The 19,796-nt window shown below is 40.8% G+C and overlaps 1 protein-coding gene across 4 annotated transcripts; it reads left to right on the plus strand.

Annotated features, from left to right (window-relative positions):
* Window positions 1–202: 202 nt before the first annotated feature.
* On the plus strand, window positions 203–14,845 carry tfcp2l1 (transcription factor CP2-like 1). Of its 4 annotated transcripts, XM_038719681.1 has the most exons (15): window positions 210–1,022; window positions 1,531–1,679; window positions 3,559–3,632; window positions 5,647–5,752; window positions 6,245–6,351; window positions 6,447–6,599; window positions 6,771–6,881; window positions 7,751–7,854; window positions 8,279–8,330; window positions 8,436–8,529; window positions 8,626–8,716; window positions 12,699–12,781; window positions 13,011–13,153; window positions 13,816–13,867; window positions 13,996–14,845. In XM_038719681.1, exons 1-15 carry the CDS (start codon window positions 964–966, stop codon window positions 14,031–14,033), a joined length of 1,416 nt encoding a protein of 471 aa, XP_038575609.1. In that variant the 5' UTR covers window positions 210–963; the 3' UTR covers window positions 14,034–14,845. The 4 variants fall into 4 exon arrangements, 3 of the variants coding, with proteins under 3 accessions (XP_038575608.1, XP_038575610.1, XP_038575609.1); XR_005444516.1 differs by lacking the exon at window positions 13,996–14,845 and having other exon boundaries at window positions 203–1,022; window positions 13,011–13,443; window positions 13,793–13,860; XM_038719680.1 differs by lacking the exons at window positions 13,816–13,867; window positions 13,996–14,845 and having other exon boundaries at window positions 203–1,022; window positions 13,011–13,796.
* Window positions 14,846–19,796: the final 4,951 nt, after the last annotated feature.

Consider the following 19,796-nt stretch of genomic DNA (forward strand, 5'->3'; position numbering starts at 1 on the left):
GCCAGTCTTCTCTGTTTTCTTCCCTCTGCAGGTTGAACCTTGTTCTGTGACTTCCACAGGGGTGCTGGCAGCAGTATTGCACAGTTGTCCATCCATTTACGACCACGTGCATTCAGACGCTGAGGCGTGCTTAGCCGCTCTGTATAAACATTAACCTGAGCGGGCTTTCAGATGACCTGCTCCTAATCTCTGGTCCTGGTTGAGGAGCTCTGAAGAGACGAGACAGCAGCTGCAGGGGTTTGTATTCAACCTGTTGTCCTCAATTTTCTTCCTAACACACGAAATTAAAACTACATTTTGGGGTTGAGCTCACTGGCGTAAAGCGATTTAGCCAATAATGCATTTTATTTTGCATCCACAGCATACTACTATGTACTAATACTAATAGTATTACTGTTATATGTTTGTGTGATATTAGCAACCATAAAAGGTAAAACTACTTTTCTGCTGTTGATTTTTGGAATTCCAAATAACTCCGCTACCACAATGCTCTTCTATGGCTGTTCTCATTATCATAACAAAGACATAGAAGATAACTGTATTTACTCCCACTCATTAAGGCTTCTTGGCCTTCTCTGTTGCCCTAAACCAGCAGCTGTTTTCATGTTTGTTTTCCAAAATGTACCCCAAAACATCATTACCCTAAGTGAGATTAAAGTCTGGCTTTAGGGCCATACTGTTGGCAGTGTCAACAACTGGGCAAGTGGAGCTGCTTTTAATGCATCAACCCAGCTAGACATTGGTGGTGGGAGGTGTGCCTACACACTCCGCCTCTCAAAGGTCATCCAAGGTATGCCAATGGCAGTCCTGATGACATCACTGGGACCATATAAGAGGCAGGCAATGAGGTCTGGGTGCAAACCTCTCTTAGCTGAAACCTGAGGGAAGGCACAAAGCAAGCACCGTCTGTCTCCAAGTCTTCCCTGTGGTCCCGGGATTCAAGAAGACACCGCACTGGAAAATATGCTGTTCTGCCATTCCCAGCCTGAGTCCTACCACCAGCACCCTGCTAGTTACATTAGGTAAACCACAAGCCATATTGAGAAGCTTCAGAAACTTGAGGATTTCATGCATTATATCTACAACAGGTTAAATCAAAGTGACAGCGCAAAGCAGTGATGTTTTCTTTACTTGCACAAGAACATGTGGAGAGAAGTAATGCTTATATGTGTAAAATTATTTTATAAATGTGCATATTTGCAGTCATTCTGCCTCCAGAATCACATTTAAGTATTTTAGTATTCACATTTAATTGCAATGTGAAATTCAAATTTTAAAACGCATATCAATGATTCATTTTAAAGATGCACTGCATTCAAAATCCACATTTAGACTACAGATCATATAGACTCCTTTTTTCACCTTTTAAAACTAATACATACTTAAAATGAAATGAACGAGACGAGTAACATTGTATTTTGTAAGATTGACCTCTTGCACCTTTGTTCCTATGATTAAATGATTAGATAATAGGCAAAACAGGACAATCGCCATACTCAGCCCCTCTTCTTTCCTTCTGGTCTCTTACAGAGAGGCCTTGGCACCTTTCTTGAAAAACGAAGAAACAAGGGTTATGGCTGAAAATGGTGCAAAGAGGACCCCATTTCAGTACATTCTATGTGCAGCCACCTCACCGGCTGTGAAACAGCAGGAGGAGAGTCTCACTTATCTCAACCAAGGTAGCTATCTGTCCTGCTAGTTGAATGTCCACAGTGACTAAATGGACTCACTGGAGCGCATTTTGACACATGCAATCCTAGCAGCAGCAGGGTTAGATCAATGCTGTTAGGCTAAATCTTGGTAGATTAAGCCATGTTCACATGAATTAATTTAAATGTACACCCCTCCAGTTTGGAACCCTGCAACTCAACACGCCTGTCTCTCAAAGCCAAAAACTGTGTGCAGAGTCATCAAGATAACAAATACAAAAGGCAGTTTAATTGCCACCTAAGCCTTATTCTCCAACAGAATAATAATTTAAGTTACTGTAGAGATTCCCTTTGCTAATGCTCTTACAGTCACAGCTCTGTATTTTAAGTTTTGATGACATCAGAACTTCAAGTCTAAATTGTCTGGGTCTATGGAAGCACATAAATGCCATAATAATTATAAGCTTTATAAGCAACTGTATACCTAATTGAGAAATTTGACTAGGGCTGCAACTAACTACTATTGTCACATGTTAATTGTCAGTTAATCTACTGATTGTTCACTTGATTAATCATTTAGTTAGTGAAATGTAATAATATTTTAAAAAACTGGCGTTCACAATTTCTCCTAGGCTTATTTTAAGATTCACTGTCATATACGACAAAGAACAGCAAATTGTCATTATCACAACAGTTGCCAACTGACTTTTCTGTCAAAATGTAACCCCCTCTAAATACTTAATACTGAAATATATTTAATATTAAAAATTAAATTTATGACATTCAAATATTTTCCTTTGAAAACCTTCTATTTGCATTTATGTTGTTTGAATTCCCCTCTTTGAAGGTTGTTCCTCTTGGTGCTAAAACATTTTTTGGATTCACAAATTCAGGAAATTCCAGACAGATGGAAGTAAAAATGTTTAAAGTTATATATTGAGTGGTATTTAAATTTCAAGTATTAACAAGTGGTTACATTTTACAAGTAGGTATTCAGTTGCTCAAGCAACTATTCTGGCTTGTTTTTGCTTCCATAGATTTCTGTACGTAGTAGACAGTTGTTAATTATCACAGATATAGACTAGGCTGACCTGGAATATAAGAATGGGATATATTGTATACATATTTACATACACCCAAAAAGCTTTTGATTCGTTTGAATGACTAACTTAGTGAAATCACAGTAGTAGTAGTAGTAAGCTAGCAGTAAGTAGTAAGATTTTAAAGGCATTATTGATTGATTTATCTGTGCAACATGAGCTCCTAAATCTGTTAATTTGTCAGCCTTCTTTTCATCTTCTAATCTAATTTACCCTTCTTATTTTTATTTTTTTTGTCCTTTCTCCTTTCCAAATTGTACTCTACCCTTCTGCTTCACATCATTCTCTACCACTGAACCTTCTAATAGTTCCTGTCTCTTGTTGAACTTGTATTTGTACTTTATTTACCTTTATTTATCTACAAGTTTGTCCTACTTATCTGCTGTAAAATAATTTGGTTGGAGTGAAAACACATTGAAAGTGAGCTTGCTGTAACATGCAACTTTTGGCCAACAGTTACACTGCCATTTAAAGATGGCATGTATGGATTAGCAATGAATTGCATCAGGGTCCATAGCTTAGTTTTATTACCACACTGACAAAGGCCTGACAGTGGGTCCAGTAGTGTTCCTCACTGGCTGTTTTAATGATATCTTCATGTGATATTAAACTTAATGTATTATATTTGATCAAGATGGAGATATGGAAAAGTTTTCTTGTGGCTGGCCTTGATATCTGGCTTAAAAGGTTTCTAATTTGATTCAATTTCTATCTCCACCGCCTCTCTTTTCTGATTGACTGATTTCCCATTTTTCAATTTTAATCAGTTTTTTTTTTTTTTTTTTTTTTTTTAATGTTTTAAAATGTAGGTCAGTCCTACGAAATCCGTATGCTTAACAGAAAACTAGTGGAGTATACAGATATAAGCAGCAAATATGTAAAGGTAGGTGTAAGGTATTGTGTTTGTCTGTTTTTGACTTTGACGTGACCTCTTCCTCTTTCTTCTCTTCGCTGCTGCTTTTATGTATCCATTCCCTGATTTGTCACAGGTCCCCCAACTTCACTTCAGGAGTGGGGTCGACCTTGGAGAGCTTGGTACTATCACCCAAACTTACCTTTCTCCTTTCCTAGATGTCACATTAACCCCTTACAAACACACATCTCATCTTGCCTTCACAGTTTTACCACACACACACACACACACCCTCTTCATCAGAACATGCCAATCTGCTTTTGTCTGCATCACTGTGATTTTTGGACTTTGGGCATCTTTATGTTTGTTCTGGAGACGTTCTGTTTCTTTCTTTTAACTTTAAAAAGTGATATATTCCTGATAATGTGGCTTTTTTTGAGTAAAACCCATTAGCAGCCCATCATTTCTGTCATGGCAGGTTGTTGTGACACGCAAAAAGTCGAAAGTGACTCGACTTCAATATTGACGTTTGTCGAAAACCCCTAAGAGTAAGGAGAGGTCATTTATTTCATTTATGTGCGAATACATCCACTTGACATGTCTCTGTCGTCAGGCTGCCATTGCTTGAGAGCGTAATGTTAGCAGTAGCATCCGAGAAACACAAGAATGGGACAGGTGGCATCTTCTCAAACACATGACGTGCTGGGGCCAGGGCTTTTTGAGTTCTGGTGCTCAGTCATGTATGACCCTCCCTCCATAAAGATCCCAGTGGTACATGTTTTTAAAGGTTGTTAATTTAATTTCATGCCCTGGCAGGATTTTAAAAGGTTGCTGTGAAAGAGGTACTCCAGTGATTTAATATTGTGCTTCTGTGAAGTCAAGGGGGACTCACAAGAGACAGTTTAGAAAAGGGATGGTCAAGATATCCTAACTTTTAGTCCTTAAAGAGGGTCACTCCAAAAATACGGGATCCTACATTTCCCATAATGCATGCACTGGATAGTGTCCTTTATTAGACCCTCAATGCCTTCTAAATGCCTACTGTAAGGCAGGCTCTCTGTTATAGGTCTCCAGCCAAAACCAAGATAACCCTGGGGACATCATCAGGGCTATTTAAGAAAGTTCCTCCAGAGCCTCAGGCTGAGTAGTACTCTTTGTGACAGGTAAACTGAACTTTATGTGTAAAATTGGTGGAGTATCCCTTTCATGAAATTCTGACCATGAGCAGGGACAATATTATTTTTAAATTTTTTGTTTGATATAGTGACAAGATATATTATCAGACAACACAATGGATCAGGATGCCTGTAACAACAGTTACTGCTCTGCAGTAGATGCAGTTTACAGATTAAGGACATGGATTGTCTTTGTTCAGGGTTCGTACGTGCCTTGAAAATGGTGTGGTGCCTGATTCTCATTGTGTCACACCCCCAAATTGTGTATGCTTAAATATTACCAAACAGGACACTGAAAAGTCCTTAGAGGTCCCATGAACTGGAATAATACCTCCTTAGTGTGCTGTATTTAAACAGGTCAGTTAGTGGGCCTAGGATGGAGATAAACCAAGCTAGGATTGTTGAAAAATTTGTAATGATTTTATTAACTTCTACTACGCCTACTTGTGCAACATCAGCTCACCAGTGAAGAGGCACTTTTTTTCAGGAACTTTCTTGGAATATCATGTGTCCATTTCATGGGCTCTTTAAGTTTGTTGTTCAAGTGAGAGTGGAAGCCCTGATCTTTAGACACTGTTGGTGCTGCACCTCAGAGTTGTCAAGTGTAGCTCATTTTCCTGATGGATATATGGAGATGCTCTTTTTAAGTATGTCTAGTGTACAACGGGCAGGAATTGAGATGGAATTCTTAGTGTACTTCCTCCTCCTTACCCTTGCCAAATGGGACTTCCTCAGTATGTTTTAATAAATGAATGAGGGGAGCCTTTTCGCACTTTGCCCAACAGTCCGGCTGTTCGGCTATGTGCGGGCTGCCCTGCTCAAGCTATAGCTGTACTCCGGCCTAAACGCCCGATCCTGCCTGTTGACAGAGCATTGTGCGCGTGGTGTTTCATGACCGTCGACTGCAGTATATGGAGCACCAGCAGCTGGAGGGGTGGAGGTGGAACAGGCCTGGAGACCGAATCGTGGATTTAGGTGAGTTGACTGCACTAACATATGTCCTGATTCGTCAGAGCTTAATGATATGACAAAGACCACTGTTATCCCCAGGTTTAGCATCGAAAGGCTCATGAGCAAGGCATTTATCGGTGTACTCTGCCAGTGTAGTGCTTGCTTGCTGACCAAAGTACAAGATTAACGCTGTGCTGAACCACAACTGAGGCCATTTATAGACCTCCATACTTGTTTTCAGGTAACACATTTAAGTAATTTACATGTTCATGACTAAATAAGTAACAATCAAAGTAAGAAACATCGTTGGCTATTATTTATGAGTTTGTCACACCAGTCTACAGCCATGCTAACAGCTTTATGAGGCACAGTGGAAGGAGAATAGCACTTGAGGTAAATGCTAACATTAGAATGCTGATGATCCCCTCATGGCAATTCATCCGATAGTTTTTGAAATATTTTGGTTTGGACCGAAGTGGTGCAGCAAATGTAAACTGACTGAGTCTTTATTTGCAGATATCCCGTTGTCAGTGGGGATCCTGGAGCCCCGTTCACACCCTCTGCACCTCAACACCATTGAGTTCCTCTGGGATCCTGTCAAGAACGCTTCTGTTTTCATCCAGGTACAGGGAGATTCTGGTGAAATGTCTGGGGATGTTGTTAAGACATATATGACAGACATGCAATTATCAAACCCTTTCTTTGCCATCCTTCTCAGGTCAACTGCATCAGCACCGAGTTTACCCCCAGGAAGCATGGAGGGGAGAAAGGAGTGCCTTTTCGTATCCAGGTGGACACTTTCACCACCAATGAACACGGGGAATACATGGAGCACGTCCACTCTTCCAGCTGCCAGGTCAAAGTGTTCAAGGTATGAAACTTTATATCCCTACATGTTTTCTGCTAGCCTGCCCAGTGTCAACATACTGTAGTTGTGCTGCACTCTCATAATCACTGGGCTATACGGTCCATAACAATTATAATTCAATGTATCTTTTACAGGTTTATATATTTCACTTCTAATGTCACATTTTTTTGGAAGCCTAAAGGAGCTGATCGCAAACTGAAGACAGACAGGGAAAAGATCAATAAAAAGGTTCTTCAAGACAGAGAAAAGTATCAACCGTCCCATGAGACCACTCTGCTAAAAGAGGTGAGGCACACGGTTCTCTTTCTCTGGCAGACCTCAGAGGACTCTTTGCTTGCTTTCATTTTGTCAGTAGCGTTGTAATGCTGTAAATTATTGTATTATCTGAATATGTATCTAATCTCATCAGCACTGAAGCCATACAATCATTATTAGCATTTCCATTTCACTATTATATTTTTATGTGCTTCTCCTTGAAATGTAGTAAAGAAATGTAAGTATAAAATGGAACCACTGAACTAAAGTAAAAGTATATCAAGTAAATGTACTACATCACATCTGAAAACATTGCAATTATGTGCAAAAAGCTAGAGTGTAAAGAATAACGATTAAAAAAAGAAAAAATAAAGCTTACTGGAAGTTATTTTGGCCCGCAGACTTGTATTCATTTCTCTGTTTTTGAAAGTATTTTAGCTGTTCAGCCAGTTGCTGTCTTTGTCTGCATGTTGTTTGGTGCTACACCAGCAAAAACCTCCAACACAGGCTGGTCACCAACATGACCAGTGCCTAAAAGACACTTTAAGTTGGTCACCGGCAAGACCAGCAAAACTGGTCTTTGCTGTTTTTCAGCAGGGTTACTGCTGCAGCTGAAAGTGAGGTCTATGAGAAGAGTTTCAAGAGCTTCAAAGTACTGGGGGGAATAATTCTTTGTAGGTTCCTCACTACAGACAATACCCATTACATTTCACACAGCCATTTGATCCATAGTTGGTATAAAAATATTGACAGGTGCTTTAATATAATATTTTTAATATTAAATATTGGAAATATTTAGTCATATAGTCTTTGTGCTACCATATATTTACTTTGACAGGTTGAATAAACAGAAAACACCTTCCCCCTTCCTTTTCTATCTCTGTCCTGTGTCTCTCTAGTGTTCCCCTTGGCCTGATGCCCTGAATCTCACCAGCCACAGCAGCAGCAGCACGCCGTCCCCAGTTTACCACAGCTCACCAACTTCCTGTAGTTTCACAGATGGGTGAGTCAGCATTTATCTAATTCATTTTGTTTAGTAAAGCTCTGTTGGAAAACTGTAGGTTTAACCTTAAGGCAGACTAAAAGTTGCATTGATTGTTGCTACAATTTAAAAATGGACAGTTTGTTTTGACTGTGTCTCAGTAGCTTTGTTTACTATTTTGAAAGGCAGTAAAATATGTAAATCCTCTTTCCATTCCTGACCTCAGGGTTGATCCCTGTAGCAGATGTGGAATACTAACAGTGGTAATAGCTCCCTCTATGGGTGCTTACCAGGTCACTGTGCAGAAGCATGAACCTGTGCTCTACAGACACAGTTAAAAATAAGCACATGTAATAGTAAATGTACAGACAGATGTTTCAGAGCAGTACGAACAAAACCAATCTCCCCAATGTGTTCTTTCTTCCTCTTGTGCGTGTTTCTGTAGCAACTGTTCTCCAAAGCAGCAAGAGGAGCTGCTCATGCCCGGCTGCTCTGATGTAAGTAACGGAGAACAGTGCAGCAAGTGTTAATTATTATTTGGAGACAGTGGATGCTGTGCTGCTATACACATTTCAAGGGCTCTTCTTCTTTTTGACATGTAGCACCTTCTGCCGTCGTCCTCGCTGCAGGACACTCAGCAGTGGCTGCACCGTCACAGGTTCTCACCTTTCTCAAGGCTCTTCTCCAGCTTCTCAGGTAAAAGGGGTAAAAATCCCAACATATTTTGACCCGGTGGGGGAGAGCTGGCAAACAGCTGAGTGACTCAGAATAGATTGTCCGCTATTGTTGCAGGTGCTGATCTGTTGAGGATGAGTAGGGAGGATCTGATCCAGATCTGCGGCCCAGCAGACGGCATTCGCCTCTTTAACACCATGAAAGGAAGGTGAGACATGTGGAATACACCTTTAAGTGCTCATCACATTTGTTGTAGGTGGTGCTGGCGGCTGGCTGACGTAGAGCCTCCTTGTGTTTCGTGCAGCGGCTGCTGTTGGTTGATGCTAGTTTTGTTCGTGGCAAAATGGATATAAAAGCTCTGTTGTCATTGTTCATAAGGTTAAGCAGGGTTATAAAAAATGCGAAGGTATGACTCACCTAATATGATACCTGCCTTCATTTTGAACAGCACTGTCAAAACGATTCAACAAAGTTTGAAGCTCCACACAAATTTACTGTGCCTCCACTGGGGATGGCAGTGCATGTCCCCTCACGTTTTAAAACCTTCTTTTTCTTCCCCTCATTTGTGTAATTTCAGGTTGATTTTAATAGTAAAACTCTGAATGTTGTCACTGTCCAGCTGCCAGAGGAGAGACGAAAAGGTTGAGTCTTCTTGTTACTGTGCACAGCATTAAATGAGCTAAGGAGCAGCAGCAAGTGGTGCTACCTTAGAGGAACATTTCAGTATTTTTAAACCTGGCCCTATATTCACAAATTTTTGTGTTGAAATGACTAGTAGCTACAAAAGGTTTTTGGAATGTGTGCAGTAGATGTCCTCAGCCGCGAACCGGCAGGAGTGGCTGCAACGTATTCGTTCAGGTCAATCGTGGCCGTCAAAATGAACACAAAAAGTACTTCTTTTTGCCAGCGACAGGCTCAGACTGTTATACCATGTGTCTGACAACATCAAGGAAAGGATCCCTAAGGACTACCAGTACCCTTTGTTTTGAACAGGGAATTGAAGGCTCGCTCTGAAATGTTGTGAGAGGCGAGTTGTTGCAGGAAAATATATGTGAAAATAGGGTACAGGGTTAAACGACTGAAATTATCCTTTAATGGTGAAGGTTGTTTCTGTGTGCAACCCTAAAGTAATACCTACAGACACAAGTCAGGGCTACATCTACATCTCTACATCACTACATTTCAGAAGAATTATTGTAATTTTTACTTCACTACATTTATCTGACAGCTTTAGTTACTAGTTACTTTTCAGAATAAGATTTTACACATGAAACTATTCATAGATAAGATATTAATACATATGACATTTTAAAGGGGTGCAGTTTTGTTGTAGTTTTTCAATGAAATCACTTAATTAATAAATCATATTTTTACTGCCTTTTTGTCAATGGGCTAACCTCACTTAGAAATGAAGAACACGCCTGTTTTCTTTGTTGTATGTAACAGCCACTGTTCTGCTTTTATTGTGAAGGTACCGGGCCGGGACTTAGACCTGTGAGCGCTCCCGAGCCTCTCTCTGACTCTGACGACATGCAGTCCACTAACATTTACATTTAGATTTTTATCCAGAGGGACTTACATTTGAGGAACAACATACAAGCATCAACAGAGCATAAATACAACCAAGATCTACAACTGACAATACACACAAGTAAGGGCAGCAATAAATGCTTGTAAGAGCTTATATCACGTATGGCATCAATGGGTAAATACCTAGGGAAGGAAGTAACAGTTAACAAAAAGTGCAAGATAATTGTAGGGGGAGCACAGGAAGTTAGAGGTTAGGAGTTAGAGATGTTCTAAGAGGAAGTGTTCTCTGAAGAGATGAGTTTTCAAGAGCTTCTTGAAGTTAGAGAGGGACGCCCCTGCTCTGATGGCGTGTGGTAGCTCGTTCCACCATCATGGTGTCACAGATGAGAACAGCCGGGACTGAGATTGCTTTGTGTGAATGGATGACAGAGCCAGGCGGCGTTCGTTGGAGGAGCGTAGTGGCCGAGAAGGAACGTAGGCTTGTGTTAGGGAGGGAGGCCACAGGGAGCCAGTGGAGGTCACTGAGTAATGGAGTGACATTAGTGCTTTTGGGCTGATCAACAACCAGACGCGCTGCTGCGTTCTGAACCATTTGTAAGGGTTTCACCGCACAAGCTGGAACACTTGCTAGGAGGGCATTGCAATAGTCGATGCGAGAGATAACCATGGCCTGTACCAGAAGCTGGGTGGCGTACTGAGTGAGGTAGGGCCTGATTTTCCTTATGTTGTACAGAGCAAAGCGGCACGAGCGAGAGACAGCAGCAACATGGTCTGAAAAGGACAGCTGGTCATCAATCATGACACCCAAGTTTCTCACCACCCTGGTTGGAGTGATGGTTGAGGAGTCAAGAGAGGTTTAGTTGAAGGTGGCAAGCCTTCATCCATGCAGACTCCAACATAAACTCCACGTAAGAATAAAAACAACAACAAAGTTTTATGTGCTGAAGCCCGTCAGGCCAAATGGATGATGTCGGGTGAAAACAGTGAAAAGTGTGGAAACAATGTCATTATAATATTCTAATAGTCCAGCTCACTAACTGTTTTGTTATCATCCAATACGTTTAGCTGTGTTGACATTGCTGAGCCTCCGGTGAAATACACATGATGTAGCACATCGGCTAAATGCAGTAAATGTAACGTAATGAGCATGGGTTAGTTCAACCTCGAGCTGATAAAAATACAGTGCAGTGGGAGTTTACCGGAGTTTCCAGCATGTTGTGTGAAGCGGTCTCCCTGTCTGTCTATAGACGCTGTCACACTGCCTTTTTTTGAAGTTGAAGTAACAGAGCCAGAACATGTCTGTGTGAAAAGCCACAGCCCTCATGCTAGTGTTTCCGCGTTCTTTGCATGATATCTGTAAGAAAGCGTTTTTCTGATTATGCTCGCTCATGAGTTCAAGCCTAGGGTTCAAACACGCGTACGAGCACACACCTGGTTGCCATCTTAAAACCGCTCCGCTAGCGGCTGCTGAAAACTAAATATTGCCCCTTTAAACAAAGGTTCTTAACCTTCTTTGGCTTGTGATCCCTGACAAAAAAAGCAACATGTACTTTTCATGTTTCAGATGTCTGTAAGTTCTACCAAAGAGTCATTTCAACTGTAACTTTCTAAACTGGTTTCTGTTATGGCAGAAAATTGTTTCCCCTTACATTTAATCTTTTATACATGTTCTTATAGATATATATGTATTGTTCTTTTTATCCTTAACCTTTCCTTCTTATATAATCCTTATGTTAGTCTGTCCACATTTACTTGGGTTTAGGTCAAAGCTTTGAGACTGTTTTGGTGTTTTCCTTTCTTGCTGTTCTGCTTGAAGAGGATCTCTGTTCCCCAAACCATAAAAATCTAGCCTGTGTAAATGATTATTTATCCCTTTGCTCTGGGCCAGACGTTAGTGACTGTCCTAGGAGACAGAACCAGCTGATTAACGTTGTAGTACTTCTGTCATTCCCTTTTTATTAATAAATTCTTCAGAGACAACGGTTGGTTGTTACTTAATTATTAGCTTAATCCCTCACCACCAATATACACTTTCCACTACAGTTTCGTTTCAATATGTGATCATCTTACTCAACCATCATGAGTCATGTGACTACACAGTGTTACTGCAACTGCACTTGCATCACAGTCCGCTCACATTTTCCAGGTGTATACAGCCCCGTCTTACCATCTACAGTATGTGTGTCAGCAGCAGGCCAGACATCAACCTCCCATCAAGCCGGGGGGTCTTCTTATATAATCCTTATGTTAGTCTGTCCACATTTACTTGGGTTTAGGTCAAAGCTGTGAGACTGTTTTGTTGTTTTCCTTTCTTGCTGTTCTGCTTGAAGAGGATCTCTGTTCCCCAAACCATAAAAATCTAGCCTGTGTAAATGATTATTTATCCCTTTGCTCTGGGCCAGACGTTAGTGACTGTCCTAGGAGACAGAACCAGCTGATTAACGTTGTAGTACTTCTGTCATTCCCTTTTTATTAATAAATTCTTCAGAGACAACGGTTGGTTGTTACTTAATTATTAGCTTAATCCCTCACCACCAATATACACTTTCCACTACAGTTTCGTTTCAACATGTAATCATCTTACTCAACCATCATGAGGCATTTGACTACAGAGTGTTACTGCAACTGCACTTGCATCACAGTCTGCTCACATTTTCCAGGTGTATACAGCCCCGTCTTACCATCTATGTGTGTCAGCAGCAGGCCAGACATCAACCTCCCATCAAGCCGGGGGGTGGAGACAGTAAGTGCACAAACAGTAGAATATGATTCTTATTATATTTGCATGTACAATGTCAGTGGCCACTTTATTAGGTTCACCTGTATGCAATCCAATACAGCAGCCCTGCCACAACATCAACCTGATGAAGCTCGTAATGGTCCGTTTGTAGTGTCTTCATGTAAAACATAATGGTTGATCCAACGAAGCTCGTCAATGCGTTCCTTCCACGTCTCCTTTGTCTTCCCTGCAGTCTACCACGCTCTGTACCTGGAGGAGCTGACGTTGTTGGACCTGTCAGAAAAGATTGCTATGCTGTACAGCATCCCTCCACAGCAGATTACACACATCTACAGACAAAAACCCAGCGGGATCCATGTGTTGGTCTCTGATGAGGTATCCTTACATCTCCTCTATAAACCACTACCGCTTCATAACTTTGAACCATTTACAACTGAGCACTATGTGAGGTCCCAGGCCTGGGGACTGCTGCCATTCTGTATAAAGTACTTGACACAAGGGATTAATGGCTGTCCTGTTACTTGTAGTGTGGGTTTTTCATTTGTAGTTCTGGTTGGATTTCACCTGTACACTTGGAATATGTATTATATATGATCAGGTTGTATAGCCAGTGCGATAAACAGCGACGTTTGGCTCCGTATAAACAATGTGAGACTACTGCTGCGTGATAGTACTGAAAAGCAGCAGAATACTGAGCCTTGCTTTAAACTTGCTCTATGTTGTCCTCACTCTCAACAATCTCCACCAGCATTGGAAACTCTTAGGAGAAAAGACAAACAGCCAAAGCTGTGAAAAAACACAGTTTTCGTGGTACTCATACTAGTGGCCCACCAGAAAAAGAAGAAAAAAACAGTGGCAGAGAGAATTCATGAGCTTGATTTACAGAAACAAAATATGTACAGTGAGAAAGCTTTTCTCTAGAGATGACTGTTTACCGCCATCATTTTTAGGCAAGCAAAAGCTGATTATGACACCTGGAAAGTATGGTTGTCAGTAAGGATTAGAATTTATAAATGATGATGATTCATTTGTTCCAGATGGTGCAGAACTTCAGGGAGGAAACAACCTTCACTCTCAGCACTATAAGGGGTAATTTTTTTTTTCTCATAGTTAACCTTTAATTTCGTAACTCACTGTAAAACATTTAGTGGCATTCTGTGGAGCTTGATCAGTGGTGGTTTTGAAGGATGTTTACTGGATTGTTTTCTGTTACACAGATGCGAACAACGATGGCTACCACGTTGTGTTGAAATGACCAACAGGTCTTCAAGGTTTAATTGAATCAGGAATTGTACAGATTGTATAGAAGTGCTTCTACACTACAACATGTGATGTTTACTAAGATTTACAGCACAGTAAATTGCTGTTAAGTTTTCAGTTTACTGTTGATTTTGTGGTTTTGTTTAGTTGTCTTTCATTTTCCTGTTTTAGTTGTTTAGTTGTATGTCTTGTAATTAGTGGCAAACACTGCTTCACTTTGGTCCTTTACGTTTGGTGCATTTTCGGCTTAAATGCCTATAAATGCAGGTTAATGAAGCAAAGTAAATGTCACACGTCATCATGCAGACAAGACAAATGAACAAAACTATATCATGTTGTTTTAATGTAATGAACTATTTTCATGCTTGTTCTAAATATGAAATGCTGTGATGTAATCTACTGACAGTCTCTGTTGCATATGCTATACGCCTCTTTTCTTGACAAGGTGACTGCCATGACTCTGTGATGAATTTATTTCACACTGTAGTCTACAGGTCTACAGATTTTATTCAGGTATATGTCAATACCTGAGTAAAATGTATATAACAAGTGTAGCCTAAACAGCTGTTTTCTGTAAATGCTGTAGATATAAAGCAGTCTACAGTTCTGTAGGCATGGTTATCTCAGATACTCCACCCCAGTATCATAAGTAAAGTGAGTTCAGAGAGCTTGCACCTGCTTGTGATTTTCTATCTAAAAAGAAAAAGCTAAATTGATAATGATGGTGTTTTTTCCCTATTTATGGCACCACCAATGCTGGAGAATGTGAAATAAAAGTATAAGAAAGTCCAAAGTTGGAATTTGTAACTGACTGTTTAATTTGTGTTTCATTGTGTAAGTCTAGTAAGCTAAAGAACACACTTTTGTGTTCCACATTAGGTTTATCATCAGCAAATATTAGTTCAGACATAGCTTGGGAAGACATGTAATGTTAAACAGCTTGTTTCCTCTCCCCAAATACAGATCTTGTTGTGCCACTCATGGAGACTATTGTTGGGTCATTTTAAGAAAAACAAGAACAGATATGTATTACAGGGCAGGTAGGCATTTATAGACATATGAGTGGATGGGGTGTGTTTAGGTTGTGACCATCTCAGCACAAACTGGCTGTGAGATTTCTTTCTTACCTTTTTCGTTGTGTGCCATGGTCCAATCTATGAGCCCTAAAGACTTTCATCATCAATGTTGTTACTTAAGGTGAACATAAATGCAGCCCAACCCAATACTTGGTATTCTGCCACTCCTTCGCAGGTAGGCTTGGGCATGCCTCTGGCCAATGAACCAATCACCACACCATCAGTCAGTCTGGCTCCCATTTGGCTGCAAACACACACCTGGCACACAATCTGTATGAGCTTGGGTTTCATAAAAAGCGTTTCAACAGAAATGAAGTATTTCTCTGAATTTCCAGTCTTACCTCTTGACCCCAACAACAACAACTATAAAAATAGAATATAAAGCATGCTGCTCTCAGGTATTCTGAATAGCTTTTAAATATTTTTTCTCCTGCAGATCAACTTTTCTCATCCCTGCTGAGTCAAAACACATGTAGGCATGTTGAAGTAAACTCTTTAATTGTGCAACTGGTGCCTATTCACATGAATAAATGAATGCACTTTGATTCTTTTAGAAACCCCTGGACTTCAACAGCTCAAGTGTTTCAGTTCAAGTTTTCTGCTCATTCAAAATCTATCCTACATATCTGTGTTGTGACAATATTACAAGAATTAAGTCGCAATCTAATGATAATAAAGTCAAAATATCTCAACAAAATCTACAATAGCCTACTCTGTTTGATTGGTTTTTATCTTTATTGTAGAGAATACATGAAGCGTATAAAACAGTATACACATAACTGTCCACACCAGCGGTACATGTATAAGTAAAAACTTTTTTTAAATAATAATTAGCTTAAACTAAGTAATAAAAATCAAATAATGTATCATTGGCCAATAAGAAATGTATCAAGAACATATACATACAGTTGGCTTCTTCTTAAGGAATGTTACTCGTCTCTTCTTTAATTAAAATGTCTTCATCCTGCAAATTAATTGTTTGTCCTGTTTTCCTTCTAATATAATTTTGAACATCCACCTCAAGACAACAAATCTGACGCCATGCCCCGTAGGAGAGAGCGGGGTGAGTTGAGCCTATTTTTAGGCTGTCTTTAAGGTGAGGACAATGTCTCCAACTGACATATGTACATACATTTCAGATTTTGGTGTATCCCTGGGAATAATCACTTTGGATCTAAAATAAACCGTTTTTCAAAACATGATTTTCCAACAAAACGTGGTGGGGTAAGTTGAGCCACAGGGGTCAGGGACATGAACATCATTTTATCTTGCCAAATCAAATGCCAGTTCACAACATTTCATCGCTGTAGAGTCATCTTGTCGATCTTCATGTCCCGTGCCACCTGACTCATGGACTTTCCATTCTGTAGACTACTTCTCTCACTGCTCTGTCCAAATCAACAAGAGGAGTTTAAGCCTTGTCTGTCTTGAAGCATGACACGGTGGTTTCCAGTCTAAAATTCATGTCGCATCATTTTGGTGATAAAATGTAAGAATGCAATGTAATATAACAGTAAAATAGCTGGTTCAACTTCCCCCAGGTCTTCTGGGTCCGTGCCATTTTAACAAACGTGTGTCAGGTAATGTTATGCTAATGTAGCCTCTAGCCAAATTTGTGTAGTTGTTCGGTTCAGACCATAGATTGTGTATAAAAATGTTCAAACACATCAACTATGACTCCTTGAACATAAAAAAAATCACTTTAAATGGAAAAAAAAACTTTCTTGAACTTAAGTGCCTATTCCAGTTTTTTAATTGAACTTTTATTTAACCAAGCGAGTCTCATTGAGATTAAAATCTCTTTTGCAAGAGAGATCATGGGCCTCTTTCCATTACAGGGGAAGTAAAATATTTGGTCACATGACTAATGTCTGTTGTTACCCAGAAACAACTTCCCCACAGGCTCAAATCATCCCGCTCTCCCCTACCCGCTGCTTTAAACCAAAGGTCACCGGGCTCGAACCACACAGATATAAAGTATTACAATTTGGCCTATTCACGTATATCCAACGAAGGTAAAAATCAAGGGCAACTGGACTTGATCCAAAGGACTTCTTCAGTTCTGACGACTTCTTTGGTCAGAACTGAAGAAGTCCTTTGGATGAGGGACGAAACGTCTTCCAGTATCTTCAACCAAGTCCAGTTGCCCTTGATTTTAACCTTCGTTGGATAACTATGACCTGGATGACTGAGAATCTTCATAGACACCTATTCACGTAATTGAGTAGTTTTTTTGAGTACTTGTACATTTTAAAATTTGTAATTTTACTTTTACTTAAGTAGCCTACGTATGTTTTGTTTAAAGTAGCCTACATTTTCAATCATCTTCAATCATTTTCAAGTAAAACCTCGCGACCACTTTGGCTTCAAGTGCAAGAGAATAAAAATGCTGTATATAGTTACTGCTAATACAAACTGAACATTTCCTGCTGCTGCAGCTTCACATTAAAAGCATTTAACTGGGGAAACACAAGTTGACTTTTATTTTGAAGTAGTGACAGGAAATGTAATCTGTAAGTGAAATTAGTGCTGAACGCTCTCATTCATCAAAAATGCGTCTACACAGCAAGACAACCGTCATTTCCAACAGTTTTCTGACAGCGGAGTAGTTTGAAATATTGCAGTGAGTAATGCAACCGAGAGCTGTTAGATAAAGAGCTGCAGGCGACAGGCTCCACCTTCTCAGCCAGTTAACCAACTCCTTTCACTTTCGCTGTTCATCAGATCCTGACTGCTCACGTAATTATGGAAAATACCAGTAACTGCCTGACAATACTTTGTTTAGCTGCCCCAGATTTCTGTGCCCTGTGGTATTAAAGGGCATCTGCTGTTACCTCCAGTAACTACAGGTGTCTCATGCACAATAATGGGGAGCAGCATAATAGGCAAGGCAGTTTTATTTATATAGCACCTTCCAAACACAACAGTCATTCAAAGTGCTTATAATATCGTCAAAAACGGTTGAATAATATATTACACCAATCAGAATTACATTTACAATTAGCCTACAGATTTAAACCATCACTCGTCAGTAAACTCCTTGGCTGCCTCTGAGAGCATTTTCTAGTTAATTAAGTAGACCTATAATTATGGATTTAGGCCTACCATGTTTTGTAGGAGTCCGATCACATTGATATATGCCTAAGCTAATAAAAACGTTCAGTTTGCGAAAGTTGAAAATATTAAACAGTAATACAGCCCCTACTGTCTGCTTAAAATCCATCACAGACCCACTCCTGGACCCCCTGCAGTTCCCCTACAGAGCCAACAGGTCTGTAGATGATGCAGTAAACATGGCCCTTCACTTCATCCTCCAGCACCTGGACTCCCCAAGAACCTACGCCAGGATCCTGTTTGTGGATTTCAGCTCTGCTTTCAACACCATCATCCCGGCCCTGCTGCAGGACAAGCTCTCCCAGCTGAGCGTGCCTGACTCCACCTGCAGGTGGATCACAGACTTCCTGACGGACAGGAAGCAGCACGTGAAGATGGGAAAACATGTCTCTGACTCCAGGATCATCAGCACCGGATCCCCTCAAGGCTGTGTTCTTTCCCCCCTTCTCTTCTCCCTGTACACCAACAGCTGCACCTCCAGTCATCAGTCTGTCAAGCTCCTGAAGTTTGCGGACGACACCACCCTCATTGGGCTCATCTCAGGTGGGGACGAGTCCCCCTACAGGTGGGAGATGGACCATCTGGTGACCTGGTGCAGCCAGAACAGTCTGGAGCTCAACGCTCAGAAGACAGTGGAGATGGTCGTGGACTTCAGAAAGAGTCCAGCCCCACCCTCCTCCATCATCCTGTGTGACTCCCCTGTCGCCACCGTGGACTCCTTCCGCTTCCTGGGCACCATCATCTCCCAGGACCTCAAGTGGGAGCTGAACATCACCTCCCTCACCAAGAAGGCCCAGCAGAGGATGAACTTCCTGCAGCAGCTGAAGAAGTTCAGCCTGCCAAAGACAATGATGGTGCACTTCTACACCGCCATCATTGAGTCCATCCTCACCTCCATCACCATCTGGTACGCTGCTGCCACTGCCAGGGACAACGGCAGGCTGCAGCGCATCATTCGCTCTGCAGAGAAGGTGATTGGCTGCAATCTTCCTTCTCTTCAGCTGACTCCTCCCACCCCAGACACAAACTGTTTCAGACTCTCCCCTCTGGCAGGAGGCTGCGGTCCATCAGGACCAAAACCTCTCACCACAAAAACAGTTTCTTCCCGTCTGCAGCTAGTCTCATCAACAAGGCCGGGTCCCCCACTGACACTCCCCCCTTGCAAATCATACAAATGTCTCTGCACATGTAAATACTGTTTCATCTCGTGTTGGGCTCAGACCTGGCACGTTGCACATTTGTTGTTGACACAAATATTGTACACAATATTCTCTTCCGTTACGTTACTTCTGCACGTCACAGGCCCAGAATAATGCACATGTATATATTTACATTACATTTACATTTTCTCATTTGGCAGACGCTTTTATCCAAAGCGACTTACATTTGAGGAACAACATACAAGCGTCAACAGAGCGTCAACTACAGATCTACAACTGACAATACATACTAGTAAGAGCAGCAATTAATACTAGTAAGAGCTCATAGTACATAGGGAAGGAAGTAAGAGTTAACAAAAAAAGTGTAATCAATACAAGAAAATTGTAGGGGATAGAAGAAGAAGAAGA

The sequence above is a fragment of the Micropterus salmoides genome, unplaced genomic scaffold (assembly GCF_014851395.1).
Source record: "Micropterus salmoides isolate LMB-PRFRI ecotype aquatic unplaced genomic scaffold, ASM1485139v1 Ms_hic_scaffold_15, whole genome shotgun sequence".
NCBI lineage: Eukaryota > Metazoa > Chordata > Actinopteri > Centrarchiformes > Centrarchidae > Micropterus > Micropterus salmoides.

Bases quoted from the DNA above. Each gene is read 5' to 3' on its own strand.
- tfcp2l1 (XM_038719680.1), top strand. From the start codon at position 964: ATGCTGTTCTGCCATTCCCAGCCTGAGTCCTACCACCAGCACCCTGCT. The intron at 3,633-5,646 runs GTAGGTGTAAGG...GCCTGTTGACAG, and splicing joins TAAGCAGCAAATATGTAAAG to AGCATTGTGCGCGTGGTGTT. The intron at 6,600-6,770 runs GTATGAAACTTT...TTTTTTTGGAAG, and splicing joins GCCAGGTCAAAGTGTTCAAG to CCTAAAGGAGCTGATCGCAA.